The 24,928-nt window shown below is 33.9% G+C and overlaps 1 protein-coding gene across 1 annotated transcript in view; it reads right to left on the bottom strand.

The window, feature by feature from the left end:
* LOC150105084 (pentatricopeptide repeat-containing protein 1, mitochondrial) overlaps positions 1 to 24,928 on the bottom strand; it is a 135,306-nt gene that overhangs the window by 36,747 nt on the left and 73,631 nt on the right. Inside the window, exons 6-7 of the mRNA XM_090396141.1 lie at positions 18,955 to 19,430; positions 2,515 to 2,743 (exon numbers count right to left, since the gene is read on the bottom strand). Of these exons, the coding sequence (XP_090252267.1) occupies positions 2,515 to 2,743; positions 18,955 to 19,430 (705 nt within the window). The remainder of the gene's footprint in view (positions 1 to 2,514; positions 2,744 to 18,954; positions 19,431 to 24,928) is intronic.

Raw genomic sequence — 24,928 nt, 5'->3', positions numbered from 1 at the left:
GCTAACTTTCTGTTAGTAATGGACAAGGATTCAAAAGATGCTCTTGTAAAACGCGTTGTACAAATAAGAAATGTAGCTGTTTGAAAAATCAAGTTCTTTGTAACTACCTAACCTAACTCTTCATGCCATCCAAACAAGTCTTGTGAAAATCCTTAATTATTGTTTACTTGTTAGTTGTAACGAAAGAAGTTTGGTAATATTATTTTTCTTGTGTTTTGCCAAAGAACACAACTATTTTTATATAATAAAAGTATTTGAATGAAAACTATTTTATCACTCTTCACCCGTTTGTCATCTATTTATATGCTTTAACTATGCACCCAAATCTAAAATCTAATCATCACGTATTATATAAATGCTCTTCACCAGTTTATCACAAGATGCACCCAATTCATGAAATGAGCATTATGTTTTCTGCTCATTTCATGAAGTGAACAAAATTCTACACATTCCACAAACTGTACAAGCGCATTCATGGATTGTGTGATTTCACAATTTGCACGTAACATATATATATATATATATATATATATATATATAAAAGGTGATAAGTGCAAAGTGTGAAAACTACAGAGGAATAAGTCTCCTAAATACTGGTTATAAGTTATATGCACAAATATTAACTTCAAAACTTAAATCATATGTAGAAGATAAACTTTGCAAAGAACAAAATGGCTTCTGAAAAGGACAATTGTGCATTGACCCAGTTTTACATTAAAAATCGTAATGAAAAAACATTACAAATTCAACATAGAAATGCACATAGCATTTCTATAGATTATAGATTACCAGAAAGCCTTTGACAGAGTCTTAAGGAACAAACTGTAGACCACACTCAAGAATCTAAACATTCCAAATTGTTTCATATGGAGCAGAAACATGGAACATAACAGATGGAAAACAACCTAGAGGTATTTGAATATCATATCCAAAAAGATAATATCCAAAAAGACTTAGCTGAGATGGGAATCCAGGACTGGAATGAAAAGGTTCAAGACAGAAAGGAATGGAAAAAGGTGGTACATGCAGCAAAGAACTTTAGTGGTTGAGCAAGCTCAGGAAGAACAAGAAAACTTGCTTTCTTCACTAAAAGGTGTACCTAGAGATCTAAAATATTTCACTTGTTCTTAAGATTCTTGTGCAATCTTGCAGACTTATATCAGATATATTTAGGAGTAAAACATTATTTGTATAAAGTAAACAGCTGAGTTTAATATCTCCAATTCAGATATCAAATTTAATGTCACTTTCTTTCATAATACTGTTATTATTATTACACCCTCCATGGAGTTGACAGACTCATCATGGAAGATTCATTCGACTAACATATTTATCATACTGAATCTTAAAATCCTTAATACTCCCTGCATTAACAACATATTCTGGTGATGCATTCCATTCACTGATAATTCTTCATGTAAAAATCTACTCCTCACCACACTCTTACATAACTTCCCCTCTTGCCATCTACTCTTCTTAAAATCCCTTTTAGATTAATCCAATAAAATCCCCTCATAAACTTAAATGTCTCTATCATATCATCTCTTTTCCTCCTACCAACCAAACTCTGCAATCAGCTTTCTTTCAACTGCTCTCCACAGCCAACATTCCAGAGTCCTGATACTGTCTTAGTCACTCATCAATGAATCCTCTCCAATGTTTCCACATCACAATGAAAACTAGGTGACCAAATCTGAGCACCACAGTCCAAGTGTGTGGTCTGGCTAGTGCTTTATACAGTGGTACAACCACCTTCTTATCCCTACATGTTAGTGTACTTATCATAATGGCACTACGATGTGTAGTCTTTGCAACACTCATAATATGCTCTCTACTCTCAACTATCACTCTCATCCACTTCCTGAAATACAGTGCCATCAATATAGCACACAGTCTTATATTTCTGCACTCCAAAATGCAACACCTTGCACTTATCAGTATTAAAACTTAATCAGCCCACATGATATATCATGTGAGCTGATTAAGTTCAAAAGTTTAGGTTAATTAAGCTCAAGAATTTTGGTGAATTAAACTCAATAACTTAGGATAATTAAGTTCAAAAACTTAGGTTGATAAACGTTAAGGCTAAGTTAAATTTTTAAGGATTAAGATCAAGTATTTTTAGTTTTCAGCATTTTTCCATATTAAGAAGTTTGCCCATCAATCGATGAATCCATTAAAATGCAAAGTTTAAATGTGAAACAACATAAAAACGTTTGTGATGCAGGAAATGTCGAATGTTATTAATTAAATCAAATCAACAATACTTAATTCCTTCAGTTTTTGGCTTTATTTTATATTATTTAACAGAAAAGAAAATTACATATCCCCAGAACAGAACCCTGGAGCATGGCACTGGTTATCCTCCTTTTTGAGACACTGCTTCACCATAACAACTTTGTCATGGTGACAAAGGCATTAGTTTTTCACAAAAATAAGCAAGAATCTTACACATCCATTTTTCACTACCAAAAGATGAATAAATAAAAGAAACAGAATCATGTTTCTATTTACCTTTGCTGCTTTAAAATCATGACGGAAATTTCTTCTTTTAATTAGCATATTGAAAAAATCTGTATCAGGCTTCACATTATAAGTTTTCAAACATTCAATTAGTGAATCTTCAGCTGTAGTAGAGTCAGGTATACAATCAAGAAGGATAGTGAATGTTTTGATATTTGGCTTTTCTTTAAATCTGGTCATCATCTGAAGGAAACCTTGTATACCCCCTATAAGAGCTAACCTAAAATAAAAAGACAATTAATTAATTAACCTTCTTAAAGCAGGTACATAACTATACAGTAATCCCTCGATTAATGCACCCGCGATTAGTGCATTTTCGATTAGGGTGTCATTTTTTTTTGATACCCAAATTCGATTAGTGCACCTATATACATCTTAAAAATAAATGTTACAGATTTTAAAAATTTTCTATCTATACATTTTTATGGCTAACTATTTTAAAAAATCACTCACCAGAATGAAATAATTTAGTTACCGATTTAAAACATTTTACAAAGTTATTTTTAATGGTATACTACACTACTTCCATGTACACTATATGCTATGGTCCAAATTTTTACTGCCAAAATTTATGTCGTCTGCTATAGTATACCCACAGATTCGAGACCCTTCTGCACGTCACAAAAAGGAGAATCCATTCCGAAATAGGGTAATCAATCCGTCTTCTGGGATGAGTTGTTTATTATTACACGTCAGAAAATTAACTTCTCTTTTATGATCATTGTAGTTTTTAAAGTGGTAACTATTTTGCTTGTATAACAGTTGGGAAATTTTATCTATAAAGCACGTGATTTCGTGTGTTGGAGATCAATTCTTACGTCCTTCATTCCCCTTCAATGATAACGTCCAAAAGTTGATTAAATCTCATTCTGACCTGCTAAATTTAGATGCACAGCGGGAAGATCCTGAAGAATATGAAGAAAATTTAACCACTGATAGTCAGCCAAGAGAGATTTCACAGAAACAATTTGAAAATATTTTTCGTACAATCGAAGTTTTTAAGCAGCAATGCTTAGAGGCTGACCCTGATGAAGAGGTGTAAGTCGTCCTCAAAACAAATCTTTTTTGTGGAAATAAAAAAAAAAAAGATTGATTCATAAGGTTGTTTTCATACTACTGAAAATAACAAGGAAATCAGGGTTTAAGAGATTGAATTATGGAAGAATGTGGAACTTTGTAATTTGAGCACTACATGATAGCATGATAATATCATGCTATCATATCTTTCTCCCTTCTGAAACTTGTTTGCATGCTATAGAATAGATGCAATTCTGGAGCACAAATTTTAAGCATAATTAGGGGAATACTATTAGTACAAGACCAGAACACCGGGCCATTTTTGATCTAGTAAGTAGGAGGTAATTTGCCTTGGGTATCTATGCAAGAGCTGGAGGAGAAGAATAATGCTACCATGTGTTAGCCTTATATATTAGGTGGTTATGATGGTCCATCTGGATATGTGAGAGGTGAAAATATGCAAGGTTATGTTTCTACTTGATCTCATATTCAAGGGCATGGTAGAAATGTAGAAGGGCAGAAACCATGCTTAATGGTCAAATGGGGATGAAGATCATCCCCATTTGGCACCAATGTAATGCCAAGGGAGAAAGGGTAGCTGGGTGAAGAATGTTCCAAAGAAAATAAAGCCTGGATGAGGTCAAGGAACTAGACAGCTGGATTGCTGTTTGAGTAAGAGGTAAGTTTTCTGCATTTAGATTTGCAGAGTTTGTTCCTCTTAATGGTTCTTTTGTTGCTGTGGTGAAATGCAGTGCAGGGCAGTTGCAAAGCCAGAGTCTCTTTCTTGAGCCACTTGCAACATGCTGATCTTTTTTAATTTGACTGCCATGGCACACTTAGAGAATCAAAGCTTGGGTAGTAGTAGTGGTAGTTGTAAGTTTTGAGTGGAATGAGATGACTTCCATTCCAGCAATTTATTTCCTTCATTTATTTAGTCTGGACAAGTGTTTAGATAAAGAGAGAGCAGAAACATTAATCAGACTACAGAAAGCAGTATAAACCATGAAGATCATCCCTATTGGGTACCACTGTAATGCCAAGAGAGAAAGGGTAGCTGGGTGAAGAATACTCTATAGAAAAGGAAGCCTGGATGAGGTCATAGGCTGAGTCACTAAGATAAAAAAAAGCAGACATCTGCAACATACCTGGAATACATATTCATCATGAAAAGGCATAGGGAGAACAATGAAGACTATTTGTATTCTTGGCAGAATAGCCAAACTGCATTAGATCTCTGCTAAAGAAAATACTTTGTCAATTCCTTCAGACTGGTTAAGAGAATTGGAAAAAGGGAAGACAGCCCAAGATGTGGATATTGAAGTCCTCAAGGAAGAGGAATGCCTTGCTATTTGGACAACTGGATTGCAGAAAATCAAACATCAGAAATATAAAATTAAACCAGAGTGACCATCAGAAGCCTGAGAGCAATAAAGATAGCAAATGAATGCAATAAGAAAACCCTGAACAAGAGCAGATAAAAAGGAGGGGACTTTAGATCTGACATGGGATTTAATGTTGAGATGAATAAAGAAGAGTGGATTAGATTCTGTGAGACACATCAAAGTGCATAAAAAGGTGAGGAAAGCAGATCACACTTTGATCTGCTATAAAAATGACCAGTTCATACTGGTAAATTCATACCACATAAGAAATTATTCCCATGGAACTCTACATGCACTGTTATTGAATAGTGCACCAATGTAAAAAAAATCTCCCACAAAAATTAACAAAAAGAAATCACAAAAAATATGATAAATACAACAAAAAATTGCAAAAAAAAAGAAAAGCAAAATAACCAAAATTTCATCTAATAAAATAACACATCACTTTCACTAGCATCCAGGGCATCTCAATACAAACATTAATGATATATATCATCATTTACTAACTATTATAATAACGGAATTAACTCACGTAAATTATTCTTTATTTGTAGAATTTTCACCTGAGTATCACAGGCATCATCAGTACAGGTACAAGGCTAATTAAACAATAACTGTTATATTCACAAAGCAACACCTAAGTAGCTAAGGTTAAATTTCCTAAATTTATTTAATTAATATTATTATTTATTTATTTGTTTTTTATTTATTTTTAATTATTTAAATTTAATTATTTAGTTATTTAATTCTTAAATAATAATTATTTAATTATTCAATTATAATAATTAAAAAAATTTTTTTTCTTTTTCCATAGTATAGACAGAGGTATTCGATCCTTACCCCAAAAAAACAGCTAACAGAACAAGATTCGAGTGTGCAAAAATTCTTTTTAATGCCAAGCCTCTGTGGCCGAACCTATCGTATGCTGGACAAAAAGCACTGAAATCACTAAAAAATAACAAGAACCTATTATTACGAAAGTTGACAAAGGGAAGGCTGTAGTCATCCAAGACAGAAGAGAATATGAGAGAAAAATATCACTATTACTCCGTGACTATTCGACTTATAGGCCCTCGCTTCAGATCCTACCGGTAGTCAAATAAAAAAGCTTAATGCTCTTGTAGAAAAAATATCGATATGGGATGAAGATAAAAAGAAAACACTAAAGACCTCCTTCGGGCACCCACCAAGATTATATGTCTTCCAAAAGTACATAAGCCAGGAATTCCATTAAGACCGGTTGTAGACTGTATAGGTTGTCCCACTTACAAAATATCAAAATTTCTGTCAAATTTACTCACTTCTTCAACTAGAAGAATTGCTACATATATAAAAAATTCTGTGGACTTCAGAAATAAAATTTCCGATCTGCATCTAGACGATTCGGAGATTATGATTAGTCTAGATGTTGTTTCGCTATTTACGAATGTTCCGTTGGCGGACAACATAGAATTACTACACCAAGAATTTCCTCCAGACATTGTCAAATTATTTGAATTTGTAATAAAGTCCGGTTATTTTTCCTTCAAAAACCAGTTATACCAATAAATCGAAGGGACAGCAATGGGTAATCCAATATCTCCTGCTATTGCCAACTACTTCATGGAGCATTTTGAACAGTGCATCTTTGACAACATTACAACATTCTACTTCATCCACATTGCGTTAATGTGGATGATTGGTAGTAGAGGTTCGGGTGGAGACGGAAAGTTGTACAGTAGGTGTCCTCCCGCGATGAGTCTTCGGACTCCTTGGAGGTGTCAAAAATAATAATAATAACACCTAGAACAAAAATGATATTAAAGCAACTGATATAACCACAAGCAAGAACATATCTGAAAACCCTTTAACCCTGTATATCATCAAATTGTAATAATTTGTTCTTTTTCTTTTAGGATATATAAGAAGACATAAAATTAATTAATTTTTGTTCTAGGTGTTTATCAGAACTTTTCAGCCCCATCCCCCATGTGTCTGTGGATGATATAGAAAAAAGGAAGTACACATCTATGATTAATCATGTAAAAACTCAAGGATAGCAATGAATCTGTAAAACAAAATGAAACTGAAAGCACTAGCTACCTACATATTCACTGAAAGAGTTTTTTCAGGAGGAGAAATATTTATGAAGAAAACAGATGTAGGTTTGTCCCAAAGATGCCAAAAAAATTATTTCCCTATATCATAACTTATTGCAATTTCATTTTAATTAATAAATCCATAATTATTTTCTATATTTCACTATTTTAAATAAAAGTTCTTAATATTTTTATTTTGTGTGTTATTTATATTTTATTTTATATTAATGATATTTTAATTATATTGAAATGTAGAATGTTATATATCAAACTATATTTTATAGTGACATGTAGAAAGAAACTTCTACAAGTTTCAAAAACGTACCAGAGAGCTTATGAGAAAACATAACCTAAGGCAGTGGAGTTGCCTTGGCTTGCAATATTTAAAGAGCATGAACTGTGCACAGGGGCCCATATATTCCCTTTATTACCTTTTACTGATTAGGTTTCACTGGCCTGATAAATGTTAGGAACTACTCCCACTAATCACAGACAATACAAAACTTAAAAAAAGAGCAACAGCTATGTGTTAAATATTCTACAGCAATCCTATGTCATAAGTGAACTCTTGGTAGGTGCATAAACAAATCCTAAGGTATTGAGCAACTTTAATTTGGAATAAATAAGAAACTATGATAGAGAATATTATGACTATATTTGTATTTTATATCCAAAAAAATTAAAAAAAAACTTAAATGTTTTGCAAATTTATCAGAGAGCTTATGAGAAAGTTATGTTTTCACTTTTTTTTTTTTTTTTTTTTTTACATTTGGCTATAAAATAGGGATGGATTAACATTTGACAGTTTTATTATATTTATAGAAGCAAAATGTTATATTTTCACTTTTAATCAAATTTATTTTATGTTTATTTCATTTCAGCTGTTTATTTTATAACTAAAATAAACACTTTTAGGCTTTTCTCTGAGAATTACTCTTACTGACACTGACATTGGTTTACTTATGAAAAATATAACTCTGATATAGGATTACTTTGGTACTGAATGAAAATTTTTGCCCTGTTAAGGTTTCTTCCTGATCTCTGACAAGGACCAACAGTTCAAAACACCTATCAAGCCAGTGAAGCATTTATTAAGAATTTTTAATAAAAAATCCTTAATAAAAGGTGAATATATGGAGGCCTGAGCAGTACTCGTGTCTTAAGTGGAGCAAGCTAAGGCAACTCTGATGTCATGGGTTGTATTCGTATAAGCTTTCTGATCTTTTTTTCGAAACTTTCCAAGTTTCTTTCTATATAGCTTTCATTTGATTATAAAATAATGATAGTTCTTTTTATTTTCTCATTTTCATATGATTACATGGTTAGGTGAAGTATTATTACACATATTTTTCAATCTCTCTTCATTCTGCAATATGGCTGAAGAAACAAATATCTGGCCAAAGCATGCTGAATTAAATTTTAAACATTATGAATTAAATTTTATAAACAAATGTTTTGAACAAAAAATATATATATATATTAAAAATTTTTATCAGCTTTAATAATAAAATTGGAGTGTATTTTTTTCCCCAAAACATTTATAAAATTTAATTCAGTATACGTTGGTCAAATCATGGGTTCAGTACAACCCCACCTAATAATGCCTTCTATAAAAAAAAGAGAGGAACGAGCAATTCTGTCAAATAGGACAGCCCTTGCCAGAGGTTATCAAACCTGGAATCCCCACTTTTCAATCTACTCTGGCTTAGGATATCTTTATCTCACTTTATAGCTTTCATAAACATGAAATGTCAGATAAACATGACACCCTCTTTGATTACTTATCTCCAAAAGTTGATTTGGGTCTAATTATCCAAACTGCAAGATTATCTTCTAGGAGACTAATGTTCATAACACAAACTGGCTCTTCTTCTCCAACTTCACAGATCAAGGCCAAATCATTTGATAATGGTCATGATCCAACACAAATAGTTATCCCACCAATCAGAATACTAGAAAATTCTCAACATGCTTCCAACACTCTGGACCTTTTCTTAACCTGCTGTCACTCCAAACACACTGCATATGTTTGCTCTCCTCAATGACAAACTTATCATCCATCTCCTTTTCTACAGATCAATCTCATCTCAATCAATCCAATCTTAGCCCCATTCCATGGCACTACAATGGTGCCTTATGCTTTTCCATAGTCTGATTACTGTTTCCATTCTTGATCTGAACACCACTCTGATGAAATAACTGAAATAATTCTTATTTGAAAGAGGGCCTTCATTCCCACTACAAACCTAGATCTCTCTCCAAATACTGGTTTACTAAAAAATGTACCTTTTCAGTCCATGATAAGAATACAGCATATGTTCAATAAATCAAGTTGAAAACTTGAACTTCTCACTCAGTCCACACTACACCTGATACAAGTGTATGAAAATTATCAACAAATCCAAAACAGACTTTTATATATGCCAAATGCAATAAGCTTGGATTCTGCTCAACTGTCAGATGTTAAGGAATGACCTTAACAAATGACCAGAAGATCAGTCAGATCTTCTGGTCATTTGTTAAGGCTGTTGAGTGTAACTTCTACTCTTGCTTATATCCACCCCTACCATACTCTGAGAATATCACCTAAAAATAAAGCAGGACTCTTAGCATTAGTTGATTTTTTCTAATTCTTATATAGACCAAGGCATAGCATCACTTACAATACCATAAACTCCTCAATGCATATCTTCTGCGACTGTTCATCAGAAAAATCTTCATTAGTGTTGATACTAATAAGTCTCTTGGTCCAAATGGTATCTTCCAGATGTGTGCTCAAAACTTGTGCTCCCATCTTGTATCACCTATACCTATAGAAACTTATCATTCTCACCTGACATCTATCCAAAAGCATAGAAGCAATTCTCTATCCAGCCTGTTCCAAACAAAGAGAAATCAAACTTTGATCAAATTTTTAACCCATTTCTCTTGCCTCAGTACTCTTGAAAATAACGCAAAAGGTAAACAATTAGCTTCTTCACAGCCTGGAGCTATTTATTCTATATCTATTATCTATATCTAATTAGCAGATAGCTTCACTACCTGCTAATTAGTGATTACCAGTATGGATTCTGCATTCTTGTTTTACAGCAGACCTCTACACCAACTTTACTGACCTTTAGACACAGGCCACAGAAAGATTTGAGAAATTCCTGTGGTTACACCATTTCCAAGGCATTTGACTGTGTTTGGCACTCAGACTTTCTCAACAAGCTACCACCTGATGGTCTCCCTCCTGTCTCCATTTTGATTGGATTGCCAGCTTCCTTTCTAGTTGTTCATGTTGCATGTCATGGTGGATGACTTCCTCTCATTAGATTTTTTTATCAATGCTGGAGTACTCCAGGGTTCTGTACTCTCCCTTATGCTCTTTGTCCTGTACATCAATAATCCTCTTTCTAATCTCAAATCTTATTCATGATTTTGTTGGTGACAGTACTCTTCTTTGTCCAAAAAATCCTGTAGTACTTAAATGATTGAAGCTTAGAGATCTTCCATAACCAGTTGTAAACATTGACCTCACCATTTTAAAGTGGTGTGAAGAAGATTTAGTGAATTTCGATGCTATTAAAACTTACTCAGAGGTAAGATTTTACTTTGCTCCTTCTTACTTTTGATAATGTTCTGATTTTCTTTCCTACTTGGGCTGACACATCCAGCTTATCCTAGCATAAACATATTACATCCATAGCCTCCTCGGCTCTAAAAAACTTGGCATTCTTTCCAAACACTATTTCTCTCCAGTTCAATTCCCAACACTTGATAAACTGCAAATCAACTAACTTTAGAATACATGTGTCACATTTGGGGGTGCTTAAGGGTCAAAGCTGTATAACTGAGAGGAGACCTCCACATAGCCTTTAAAGGAATGCAGAGAACCAACCAGGGCTTCTGACCTAACGTCCAATCCTCACCTTCTCATGGTGCAACCTGTTGGGTATCTACTTGGATACTGAATGAATGAGGATGGGCTGGCAATTTGGAATTTAGCTGACCAAATTGTATTCTAATCGGTTAAACCAAAATAGAAAATGATGGTACAACATGACAAAATTTCATACCGGCTGGGGCATACCTACAGGAAGACCAAGATATAGGTGGATTGATACGGTACAAAGTGCCATAGACGATAGAAATATAAGATCTGATAATGTTGGAGTCTTGACAAGTAACAGACTGATTTGGAGAAAAATTGTAGATAGGAAGTTAGTAATGATGTAATTTTTTTCATGTGGTACTATCATATCCTGTACACCCTTTGAGGGAACATGGCAGGAATTTGATGATGATGATGGTGTCACATTTAGGGGCAATGTACACAAAACATCCTTAAGCTTGGGAGGTAATGTGTATACAGAAGAGGACAGCTTACTTTATAAGTGATTCCTCTTCTCCCTTCTATATCTCTCTCTCTCCCAGACTCCCTCCAGTCACTTTTGAACACTCATTTCTGTATTATGCTATTTTACAATTACAGGTAACCCTCTTAAATGTGGATGTTAGGTTCCATCAAAAAGCCGAGTTATATAAATCGCGTTATGTGAGACTTAGATCACATAGAAAAAGTAGGGTTATGTTCAGAAATAGTTTTTTTTTGAATTATATCAACAACAATGACATACCCAACAAAAAATATTTTTTATTTAATTCAGGTAATTCATGTAAGTTAAGAAAATATAAACTATGAAACAAATGCATGTTATAAAATTATAAAAATACAAATTGTATGTAAACTTAATTGCATATAATGCATAATGTTTTAGGCAAAATAAAATAAAGTGTATATTTTAATCTTCATCACTGTCTTCAAAACGAACATTTCATAGATGCTCTTTATTTATGAGTGGCCGGACATCGTCATCACTTGAAATCTCTTGGACATCATTAGTATAATTCCCATTGCATACTTCAACTGGTTATTTAGTTATCAAGAGGTCAGTAATAAGACCTTGCTTACCACTATGCTTAAAATATTTATTAAGTTCATAATATGGAGCAAAACAAATATCCAATTGTCTCGTGAATTTTCCAGAGTGCTCCATCGATGGATCATCATCTGTAAAATAACTTCCTAACTTTTTTGCCAAGTCCAATCCCTCTGCTAATTTCTTTAAACTGAATTCTTTAACAGATTATTCATTACAATCAGAATCTTCGACAGAACTACACTCGCCATTTGGTTCAACGTCATCTATTAATTGTACCAGTTCCATCATCATCATCATCAAATTCCTGCAATGTACCCACAAGGGGTGTACAGGATATGATAGTACTACATGAAAAATTTACATCATTACTAACTCCCTATCTACAATTTTCCTCCAAATCAGTCTGTTACTTGTCAAGACTCCAACATTATCAGATCTTATATTTCTATCGTCTAAAGCACTTTGTACCGTATCAATCCACCTATATCTTGGCTTTCCTCTTGGTCGTTTTGCTGCCAACCTGGCAGAGAACACTTGTTTTGCTAATCTTTCCTCACCCATTCTGTTTAAGTGACCATACCACATGAGATTAGCTCTGCTAACGTATTCCTGAATGCTGACAATGTCAAGTTCTTTCCTAATATCCTCGTTTTTAATATGATATTGCCATTGATGCCATGTGTTCACGCCTATAATCTTTCTCAGGACTCTCATATCTGCGGTCTCTAGTCTTTGGTCAAGTGTTTTACTTCTGACCCAGCTGTCAGATCCATAAGTTAAAACTGGTTTCAACACTGTCTTGTATACAGCTAATTTAGTGTTCCGACTAATTTCTCTCTTATTCCATATGAATTTATTCAATTGACCTCCCACCATACCAGTTTTGCTGATTCTGTTGTCTATTTCTATATTTAATTTACCATCTTCAGTAAAAATTGTGCCTAAGTAGCTGAAATGTTTTACTTGTTCCACAGGTTCTCCATTCACAACACAGTTGACATTTTGAATGATTCTGCCTATTTTCATTGTCTTTGTCTTTTTATTGCTGACCTTCATACTATATCTATTACAACAACTATTCAATTTAGTCAGAGAATCTTGGAGACTTGTAGTGGATTTATTTAGAAGTATAACATCATCCGCATAAAGCAAAGAGCTGACATTAACATCTCCAATTTTGATATCATGTTTAATACCACTTTCCTTCATAATGTGATCCATATAGATAATGAATAACAGAGGAGATAACATACATCCTTGTCTCCCACCAGATTTAACATTAAACCATCTTCTTGTACTTCCTTCAATTCTAACTGCTGACTTACAACTCAAATAAAGACTAAGTATTGCTTGATATAATGTCCCATTGACACCATATAACTGTAGCGTATTGAATAGCTTCTCTCTTGGCACCTTATCATATGCCTTTTCTAAATCGACAAAACTTAAATACAGATCTTTGTTATATTCCCATGCTTTCTCGACTATTTGTCGTAAAGTGAAGATCTGATCCTGACAGCCTCTGTTTGGCATGAATCCAGCTTGTTCTTCACCAAGCTTTTCTTCCACAATTCTTCTCAACTGCTTCTCAAGTATACTTGCATAGATCTTGCCAGGAACACTCAGTAGGGAAATACCTCTGTAATTCTCACATTCAGTTTTATTTCCCTTTTAATATATGGATACTATGAGAGCTCTACTCCAATCATTGGAAATTCATCCCTCTGTCCAGGCTTTCTGGACTATGCAGTGCAGCCACTGTAAGACTCTTATTCCACCATACTTCAGCATTTCTGGTCGATATCGTCTACTCCTTCCTCCTTTCCACATTTCAAGCCTTTGATGGCTTTTTCTACTTCAAGTATGGATATGTATTCCTGACTGCATGCCTGGTCAGTGTTTTTTTACCACTGTGCTATCATCACTGCTTGTTTCATTTAGCAGTTTTTCAAAGTAATTACTCCATACTTCAAGGATATCTTTTTCTCCTGTTTTCATGTCACCTTTATCATCTCTAACTCCTTTTACAGCACTCTTTCCTCCATTCCTAAGCTTCTTCAACAACCTCCAGAATATTTTGCCACCTTCTTGATATTTATTTTCTATATTCTTGCCAAAGTCCTCCCATGACTTTTGTTTAGCTAGTTTTACACAGTGTTTAGCATTTTTGTATTTGTCTCTATATTCTCTAAGAGCACAAGCTGACTTATTTGACAGGAACTTTTGATATGGTTTTTTCTTTTCCTTCACTGCCTCTTTAACTTCCTGTGTCCACCAGGGAGTCCTGATTTTTTTATCCTTGTAGACAACCTCACCACATGCCTCTCTGGCAGAATCAATCAATGTTTTCTTCAGAGTTTGCCACTAAATCTCCAAGGTTTGATTCCTGTTCTCAAACTCTTTCATTTTTTCTTCAATAATCTTTGTGTATTTTAGTCTATAGTTCACATCTGAGAGCTGCTCAACTTTTATTCGCTTTAAAACTTTCTTACATGTTATTCTTTTCAATATGAAATTCAATTTTATCCTGCTCAAGACTAAATAGTGATCACTTTTAATTGTAAATCCTCTGTACACTCTGGTGTCCTGCACCAGGGAGAAAACGTCACTATCAACAATAACATAGTCAATGAGACTTTTCTTATTCCTAGCCTCTTCTCTCCATGTGAATTTGTGCACATTTTTATGTTGGAACATGGTGTTAGTAATAACCAGTCCATGTCCCGAGCAGAAATCCAATAGATATTTGCCATTATTATTAGCTTTAATAATTAGAAGAAACACATGTATAAACCACAGTGAAAATTATTTAATTGTGAATATTTCTTCCTAAGTATCTTAGGACATCATCAGTACAGTATTTAAACAAAATTAGGAATAACATACAGTTAGGGCGCATGATTACAATAGAATCTCATGAAAATGTGCATAACATGCTAAAGTAGTATCAAAAAAAAAAAAAAAAAAAAAAAAAAAAAAAAAAAAAAAAAAACGTTAATTATTTAATACAAAAAAAAAAAAAAAAGAAATTATTAGCTTTGCTCTTATGTACCAGTTTCTCCTCACTTAAATCTATTTCCTAATCAATTAATTCACTAATTTAATTTTCAACCATATCGCAAAAGCCTTCTATGTAGCCATTACTATAAAAATAAATTTTTTACATAAAAAAAGCATTATATATTGTATTTAACTCACCAGAAAATAAAGTGCACAGCTTGAGATTAACACGCTTATGATTTTTAATCTGCTTTACTAGCAGAAAACAAAGACAATTTACAACAATAAACACTTTATATGGTAAATAATTGACATACATGCATGCTAAAGGGTATTTAAAAAAAAAACAAATTTCACATTTGATGTCCATAGATGCTGTATGGTCACTGCCGTACCTCACATGGTTTTGGTAATGATGTCTTCTGCTAGAATAAGTGGTAGAGTCGCAGATTTCCCTTTCCACACAAAGTTTGTAGGACTTTGTGTAAAAAGGGATGGCAGGATTCGAACCCGCAGCCTCTTGGCTGGAGAGCGGACACGCTAATCACTCAGCCAACCAGGCTAAATTTGCTACTTACCTACATGTGTGATACGGACTGACACAAATTTAACGAAGATAAAATTTGATTTTTATGTTGCGCGGTGAAAAATATTTGAAAAGATAAAGAGTTACTACAATCTGTAGACCGTGTTTTTATCGAATCGGCATTGAACAAGGGTTACTACAATTTGTAGACTGCATTATATCGCGACTGTGTTGTATAAGTACCGTGTTATACAAGGATTACCTGTACTTGCATGGGTGTTGTTACAACAAACTAGCCACCATCATTACCATTCCTCCACTTTCTTCTAATCATGTAAGAATATGAGCAACCACTGGTTAACATTTGTACTTGTAAAATAACTTATTTTTATTATTTATTCCATCCACCTCTGTTCTTCAGACCAACATTCCCCACACTGTTTTTCCCAATGAATACAATCACTAGCATTTCAAGAAGCTTGCTAATAGATTCCTGCTTTTTCTTAAACACTTGTTTACATAAGGTGCTGTTTTATTATATGTCTTGTAAAATTCTGTATATGTATTTGGGTGTGTGTGTGGGGGGGGGGGGGGTAAATAAAAAAAAAAAGAAGATAGCATATCTGCTCTACAACCAACACATTCTGGATTGAAATGCACTACAGATACGGATGTTTGTGAACATGTTCATGTGGTAGATGAATTTCATTACTTAATATGAGAATGACACCTTGATCAGTGAAAGCATGGAGCAGCCTGATTTTAAAGTTTCATGTTTGTCTCTCGATTAGGGTTTCCAGATTACCTAGCTCTTAGCCTATCCACAGTACTAATGTGCTGTAGGTATATAGCAGTGGTGTTCAACCTTTTTCACTATGCGAGCTACTTTTCTATAAAAAGTTATTTGGCGATCTACTCTCTTATAAGTTATTTGGCGATCTACTCTCTTATATAGATCACGTTCCCCCAACCTGATATCTGATTATGCACAAATAAACAACTAAAAATAAACAACTAAAAACTTTATTTGTGTATTTAAAAATACACAAATAAAAAAAATACACATTGTCTTTGTTTTTAACACTCTAACATATTCTTATTAAAGCAGTACATACAGTTAGCTTCAAAAGAGTTATTTACAAAAATATCTAATACAAACTATACCGATACAAACAAAGTTTATTTTTTTTACAATATTCACATGGGACATAACCTAAGTAAAAAATCGATGTAATGTGCTTTGGAATATTTAATATCTAAGTTACGATCGAGTTTTTACACTTTGCTTATAATCGTATTCACTCGGCTCGCTGTTTGACTTCCACTGATCCAAATTAATTCATTTACCCAGACTTATAAGAAAATTATTGATTTGACAATTTTAACGAAAAATAAATAAACAGTAGCAAAACACTAAAAATGAAGTAAAAATAATACAAAAAATGATAAATAAAATATTATGTTTTCAGTTTTAATTAAATTTAGAGTAAGGAGGAATATACAAGAGATCGACCAAAAATCGCTCTGCGATCGACGGGTTGAACACCCCTGGTATATAGTTTTATAAAACCATATAAAGTAACAACAGTACTTAGAAAAATAAGAGTTATTGTAGGACATTGAATTACAGAGTTTATAACTGTAAAATAAATAATAATAATATATATATATATATATATCACATCCACATTTTCCTTTGCATGTTAGGCTCCAGGGCGTGTCACAATTTATATATATATATATATATATATATATATATATATATATATATATATACAGGGTGTTCGGGATAAATTTGACATATTTATAATTAATTATATTTTTCCGTAAGTTACATGTATTAACACACACTTCTCTTCATTTAAAAGTTTGGACCCTTCTTCATTCATATACAAGATGTCAGAAAGGATGGATAGCTGGAACCCACCTGAATCATGGAAGAGAATAACTTGTATCATGATGATTCGTGCCCGCCATCAAAATAAGGATATTACGACTGCTGCCCAATGCTCCCTGAATACAGTAAAAACAATAAGGCATGAACTAGAGACTTGCAATGGTGACTACGACGATGTAGCAAGAAGAAAGATCCCTAGCAGACGATCTGATTGCGTTCGTACAGCAGAATTCCTCGCAAATCTGCAGGAACAGGTGTTGAAGAACCCTGGCATTGGAATTCGGGCTTTGTTCGTGGAGTTGCTAACTGTAGTCAAGCCCTGGATAACAAGGGTAGCCAATGGTAGGCCGTATGTATGGCAGCAGGATTCGGCCCCCTTGCCACACCTCTGGGAAAAGTCAAAAATGGTTGTCTGAAAATTTCTACGACTTCACCAGTCCAAATGTTTGGCCTCCAAACTCCCCAGACCTTAACCCCATGGATTATTTTGTATGGGGCGCAGTTGAAAAAGACACCAATCGCACTTCCAGTAATACAAAAGCCCAGTTAATGGATAAAATTAAAACAGTTTTTGCGGCCCTTCCCAGGGAGACTGTAGCATCAGCTTGTTCGAGGTTCCGAAGCAGAATTGAAGCTGTGATCGATGCTAATGGTGGTTATTTTGAGTAAATCTTGTTGATAGTATTGTAATTAACTCTGCCTGTAATGTTTTTTTGTCAATTCATTAAATTTAATAGATACAAAGAAGATTTTCTTTTTCCTTACGAAACTGTCAAATTTATCCCGAACACCCTGTATATATATATATATATATATACAGTGATGAGCTATAAGGGACTCGCAGGGGGCTCGTCTGAGCCCTTTGTTAAATTTTTCTCAATTTTGCGAGCCCCCTTGATCTTCTTGTTTACTTTTTTATTTTTTCAAAAAAAAAAAATTTTTTTTTGAAATATATTAAGCAACAAACTCATATGGTAACCTAACAAAGTGATTTTATTAAATAAAATATTATAGTTACTGTTACTACCATTTTACAAATAAGAATTCACTTTTGGTAATTGCATATAAATAAATAGGACTATAAAATAATTTCCCTTGATTGGTACTGTTGATTATCACTTAAATTATAAAAACAAAAGAGAAATATAATGTATTTCAATATTATTGAAATACATTATATTTGTGATTAGATATTTATTTATTCTTTATAGATTGTGTCATAAAAATGTCTGCCGCAAATAAAAGAAATTTATTTTGTTTATATAAAATTGGGACTATTTCATATGTGGGATTATAAAAGATTTTATTCTTATTATATTTTGATAATTAAAAAATGTTTTTCTTATATAAATAAATTAACACAGATGATTGTGTGCAAATATTTCATGTTTAGATCAAGAAATAGTTGTTTAAAAATGATAGCCGTTACAGGTTGATTGTCCTCTCATACTTTTCGATTGGCATTTGTACACAAGTTGTATTAATAAAAGTTTTTTGTGCGAAATATGACTTTTTTTTTTGCTCGACGATGCGAGCCCTTTGTTAAAATTTCCATAGCTCACCACTGTATATATATAACAATAATACATAACATTCAACTAACCTATCTTCCGGTTTGGTAATATTCTCTAATTTCCAGATTGGTGGTCCACCTATAGGTCTTGGAAGAAGTACATTTACAGTAAGTTGATCTGCATTACCCTTATGTAAAAGCGATTTCCAAGAATCATCCTCCAATAATGGAACTACTGATGAAGTACAATTATCTAATGCAGAAGAATGAGATATCTCCGCATTCAGTTGTTCAATTTCATTGTAGGTTTCTTGTTCAGTATAGCCGCCATCTGTTTTGGTGTGATTATCAGCGGCAGTTTTTGGAAGAAGTGTCAGTACATTTGAGTTCAACATTTTCTTTTCTAGCAAAGTTTTTTGACTTTTTTTGTGATCTATTTCCCATTTCATTAGAAGGAGAGATGCCACTTCAGGTGGGCCAATATCACAGTCCCGAGCAGCTCTCAACATCATATTGAAAATGTACACTGAGGGAAAAACCTTTACAGATAGCATTTTTCGCATGACCTAAAAAAATGAAATTAATATATACAGTGTAACAAAAGACCAGCATCATTACTAAATAAGAGATATTTAACAAAATACAAAGTGAAAATACAAAATTATGATACAATATGACAAAATTTCATGCCGGCTAGGGCGTTGTCCGGTTAAACAAAGCCCGTGCTGTTTTCGCCAGGGAACCAGGGTGAACAGCGAAAAGCCAGCTACTGGAACAAATCTGAAAACACACCCCAACTCAACATTACCAGAGTTAAAGATCAGTACTATCAACATAAAAAGCCTGAATGGCAAAGAAATGGAGCTAGCTGAGGTATGGAGTAATTATTTCGAAAAATTGCTAAATGAAACAAGCAGTGATAGGACAGTGGTAAAAAACACTCAACAGGTATACAGTCAGGAATACATATCCATACTTGAAGTAGAAAAAGCCATCAAAGGCTTGAAATGTGGAAAGGCAGCAGGAGTAGATGATATTCAACCTGAAATGCTGACGTATGGTGGTATAAGTCATACAGTGGCTGCACTGCATAGTTCAGAAGGCCTGGACAGAGGGACGAATTCCCGATGATTGGAGTAGAGCTCTCATATTACCCATATATAAAAATGGAAATAAAACTGAATGTGAGAATTACAGAAGTATTTCCCTATTGAGTGTTCCTGGCAAGATCTATGCAAGTATACTTGAGAAACGGTTGAGAAGAATTGTGGAAGAAAAGCTTGGTGAAGAACAAGCTGGATTCAGGCCAAATAGAGGCTGTCAGGATCAGATCTTCACTTTATGACAAATAGTTGAGAAATCATGGGAATATAACAAAGATCTGTATTCAAGTTTTGTCGATCTGGAAAAGGCATTTTCTTAAGGGCTCACTTTAGTGAGTACGGGAGTGACGAACCCGAGGTACCTGATGCTGGAACATACCTTATTTCATGTAATATACATCTGTTATATTATCTATAGGATGGTCCCTACTCTTATTTCTTTCCATCCTTTTCTTCTTTCTTGTTCCCCCCCCCCCCAATGCTATTAGAGTAATCAAGGGCTAGGGGTGATTCTTTCAATGTTTCTACTTTTTCCCTAGTTTGGATGAGTAGTAAAGATCTAAATGACGAGTGATGCACAGCTTAGGAATGGTCCCCTGGGTCCGGAACTGCACAATTGGCTACCAGGGAGGTCACTTGTTCCCGTATGGATATGGACCAGATTGCATGTCAATCATATGAATCTTCTTTACTAAAGCCTGCAGGAAGTGGAGAAGTGAAAGATGGAAAGTATTCATGTGAAAAAGGGACTCAAAGTAATTTTCGCATTTTATCTTGGAATGTGAATACCTTACATCAAACTGGAAGATTGGAGATTGTAAAGATGGAGATGCTAAGATTGAAAATAGATGTTCTGGGAATGGCTGAGGTGAGATGGGAAGGAGATCTTAGAACAGAGGATGGAATAAGAATAATTTACTCAGGAGGGGAAGAGCAACATCAAGCAGGTGTTGGAATAATATTGAATAAACGAGTGGCAGGATGTGTGGAAGGCTACTGGCAAATCTCAGACAGAGTTTTAGTGGTAAAGTTGAAAGCAAAACTAAGAAATAAACTACTTATCCAGATATATTTACCTACTTGTGATTATGAGGATGAGAAGGTAGAGAGAGTTTATGGCGATATAGAACAGGGCTTGAAATGTAAAGAAACAAAAGATATAATTATAATACAAGGCGATATGAATGCAAAAATTGGAAGAGGAAGGGAGGAAGATATTGTTGGGATATTTGGATTGGGAGTGAGAAATGAAAGAGGAGGTTATGTTGTTGGATTTCTGTAGAAAGCATGATTTAGCAATTATGAACACTTTGTTTAAGAACATCCAAGAAGATTGTACAGATGGAAAGCCCCAGGGGAGGATATAAATAGTAGAAGAAATCAGATAGATTATATTTTGATAAACTAAAGATACAGAAACATTATAAAAGATGTGACAACATATCCAGGAGCAGACGTGATACAGATCACATATTGTTGTCAACTAAGATAAGGATTAATCTAAAAAAAGGTAACTACAGGGAAACGGAACAACTCATGGAACATGGAGCGGCTGAAGATACTGCTACAGAATTACATTTAGTCAAAAAAGAAAAAAAAAAGAAAGAAACCATGGATGACGGAAAATATTTTGAGGAAAATAACACAAAGAAGAAAGTTAGCTAATAGTAAAACAGAGGAGAAAAAAAGCAGTATAAAGACTTGAGTAGGGAGAATACAAAGAGAGAGAGATAAGAAGGAAAAAGGAAGAGTGGTTAGATGAAATAAGTAAAGATATAACAGCAAAGGCAGAAAGAAAGGACATAAAAGGCGTTTATAAAAAGATTCATATGATGACAGGAAGGAGAAAGATACTAAGGACTGGAGCAATTAAGAATGAAATTCTGATAGAAAAAGAGAAGATATTACAAAGATGAGAAGAATATGTAAGTAAACTTTATGAAGACAGGGAAGGAGGAGAAAATCAAAGGAAAGAACATAGTGGGCAGAGACTGTGTGTGTGCATCATGAGGGAGGAATTGAATCTAGCAATTCAAAAGATGAAAGAAGGAAAATCGCCTGCAATAGATGGTATACAGATAGAACTTATAAGGAATATAGGTAAAAAAGGTATGGAAGTGTTATGGCAAATTATTAGTGTTATGGTAAATCTCCATGAGTAGCAGTCTTTCAGAAAGAAAGATATTTTAACAAGTTATTTAGCTGTTATGTTACAAAAGTAACTGGAATAACAGTTGTTGAAAATAGTTACTGGAATGTGATAAATTAAGTTTCTCATATAGGAAGAGAAATGTTTATCAGAATATTAAAGCTTCCATTAGTGCAGTAATGTTTTTGATGGCTGTTTTAGAGGATACAGCAAGTGGATTTTTAAATGTTCAATAATTTTTTCTTGGGAATCCTTTGCATAGGAAGAGACAAAAAATTGTGAGTCTTGAAGAATGAAGAGGAAAGAAGCAATGCTCATGTGTGCTTTTGTTTTAGAAGCCATTAAAGGAGGAACACCAGACAGTGTTCGAATTTGAAAATTTTATTGTTAAGTCTAAACTTTTTGTATCTCTGACAAGGAATAGGAAATGCACAGTTATTTCCAAGATAAAGTGGTTTCAGAAGAACAGTTACTGCCAAATGAATAAAGAAACTGTTTCATTCAAAAGAGATCCAGATACAGTTATGAAACATATGTTCTTTTTAGCTGGTGCATTTCTATCCCTAAAAACCAGATAAGATGTGATATGTTTGTTTGTCTTTTTAGACTGTAAGACAAGTTCCTGTTGTCGAAATAACATTCAGAATATTCTATATATATTTTTAAAAGTATCTTAATATTATTAAACTGGTTTTTTTTTCCATATTTTATAGAGAGGTGTGATGACTAAATTCACATAATTATGATTGAAGTTAATATAGAATTTTTGAGAATAGATAGCAAAATATCACAGCAAATTACATATATCTAGACTCTTTCTTTTAAGGTTACACGATGATCAGTATTCATATTTCCAAATTTAGGGACACAAAACACACGTTTTGAAATGATTATTTCACTTATTATTAATAAAATAACACTTGACATTTAGACCCCTGTATTGAGGTCATCATCAGAAGGATACATGTGTATAGGAAACCAAGCTACATGCTCTTGCACTATATAAAGGTAAATTAAATCTATACGCTGTTACTTAATTTTTTTCTTAGCCTGACCTCTAGTGATAAAAAAAAAAAAAAAAATAAATAAATAAATAAAATAAAATAAAATAAAAATAAATAAATAATTAATAAATACATTAAATAAAAAATTACAATAAACTCTGCTAAAGTCCTCCTGTACTAAGATTATTAAGATTCTTCTGGATTTGTACAGTTCAGATTTTTATACTACAATTTTCTTCTGGAATTGTATAGTTCAAGTTGCTGTTGAATTTTAAGAGAAAAAAAAAACACTTCACCAAGTCTTCGGTAGTTGCTATAAAGGTTGCAAATGGGTTCTCCACGTACTTGGAATGGTTAGACCATCATTTTTGTTTAGATTTGGATTATGTTTGAGCATTTCACATGCTTCTTTAAATTTCCTCTCGAACCAGGTTTTGGTGCGGTGTAAGGACTTGGTACCTTTCCAATCAATTCTGTGGTATGTATGGAGTGCGTAGTCAGAAAGGCCAATTTTTCCAAAATGGAGGTATCTAATGTGTCATTTGTGTTCGTCCTTCCTAATTGAGATGGTTCGCCGGTAGGTTACATGTGCATTGTATTTTGTAAACCCCTGGGTAGGCTAGGTGTGGAAGAGGATCTTTGGAAGAACTGAGTAGGTGTCTTAATTTTGTCAGTTTTGATGTTGTATTTGTGTAGTGTTCTGTCTAATTTTTCGGAAATGCCTCTAACATAAGGTATGGCAATAGTATTCTTGAAATCTTTTTTGTTTTTAGTGGTATCTTGGGGGATCTTGTGAATAATTTTTTTTTATTGTATCAATTTTTCATAAATGTATGGTTGATGATCTTGTATTCCTGGTTTAGAGCTTGTTCATTTGAACAAATCATTTGAGCTCTATGTTTAAGGGTGCTTATGACCCCTAGAAAGCACAAGACAATCAGGATGCCATAACGAAAGGAGCAACCAATCACAAACCGACATCACAAAGAGCAGCCAATCAACCACAAACGAAGTTAGGAACAGCACCACCATCGGACCACAGCCTGGTTATCAACCAATCAAACTACAATTTCACCCAAGGTGACTCTCACTGCTGGAGAAAAGTCTAAACTATGCCACTGCACTGAGGTCAGTAAACAAACTTGATATTATTTATCATATCAAGAGAGAGAGACTTAAGATCCCTCCCCACAAATCGAGCAGAAAATATGCATGGAACATCTTGTATACTAAATTCAAACAAAAAACTAAGCAGCAACCTAAATAAAACGGAAAAATTGGCCCTGAAATCCCTAAAAAATAACCAGAACATTATTATTATTATTAGTAGTAGTAGTAGAAGTAGTAGTAGTAGTGCGAGCCACTCCAAGGAGTCCTTAGACTCATCGAGGGAGGTCCTAACATCATGTCAAGAACAATTATTCAACATTCACACAGTATCTATCATACTCATTCACAGTCATGGCACCCATAACACACTCTGGCAGCTTATTCCACTCATTCACCACTCTCCAAGTAAAAAACCTAGCTCTAACACTCTTGCTAACCACACTCTTGCCCAGTTTCCATGGATGGCCCCTAATCCTCCCACCACCAGTCCTATTCTCAAAAATATCTTCTGAATTAATCTTATAGAAACTCTTCAGTAATTTGAATGTCTCAATCATATCACCCCTTTTCTGCCTCTCAACCAATTTCTGCAACCCACAAATCTTCAACCTGTTCTCATAAGATTCATTCCAGAGACCTGCTATCATCTTGGTCACTCGTCTCTGGATCCTCTCCACCTCCTCCCCATCAAGAAGAAA

The sequence above is a fragment of the Typopeltis vanoorti genome, chromosome 7 (genome assembly GCF_054136105.1).
Source record: "Typopeltis vanoorti isolate ZY-2024b chromosome 7, IOZ_Tvanoo_1.0, whole genome shotgun sequence".
Classification (NCBI taxonomy): domain Eukaryota; kingdom Metazoa; phylum Arthropoda; class Arachnida; order Uropygi; family Thelyphonidae; genus Typopeltis; species Typopeltis vanoorti.
This window is presented reverse-complemented; position numbering and strand designations above follow the sequence as displayed.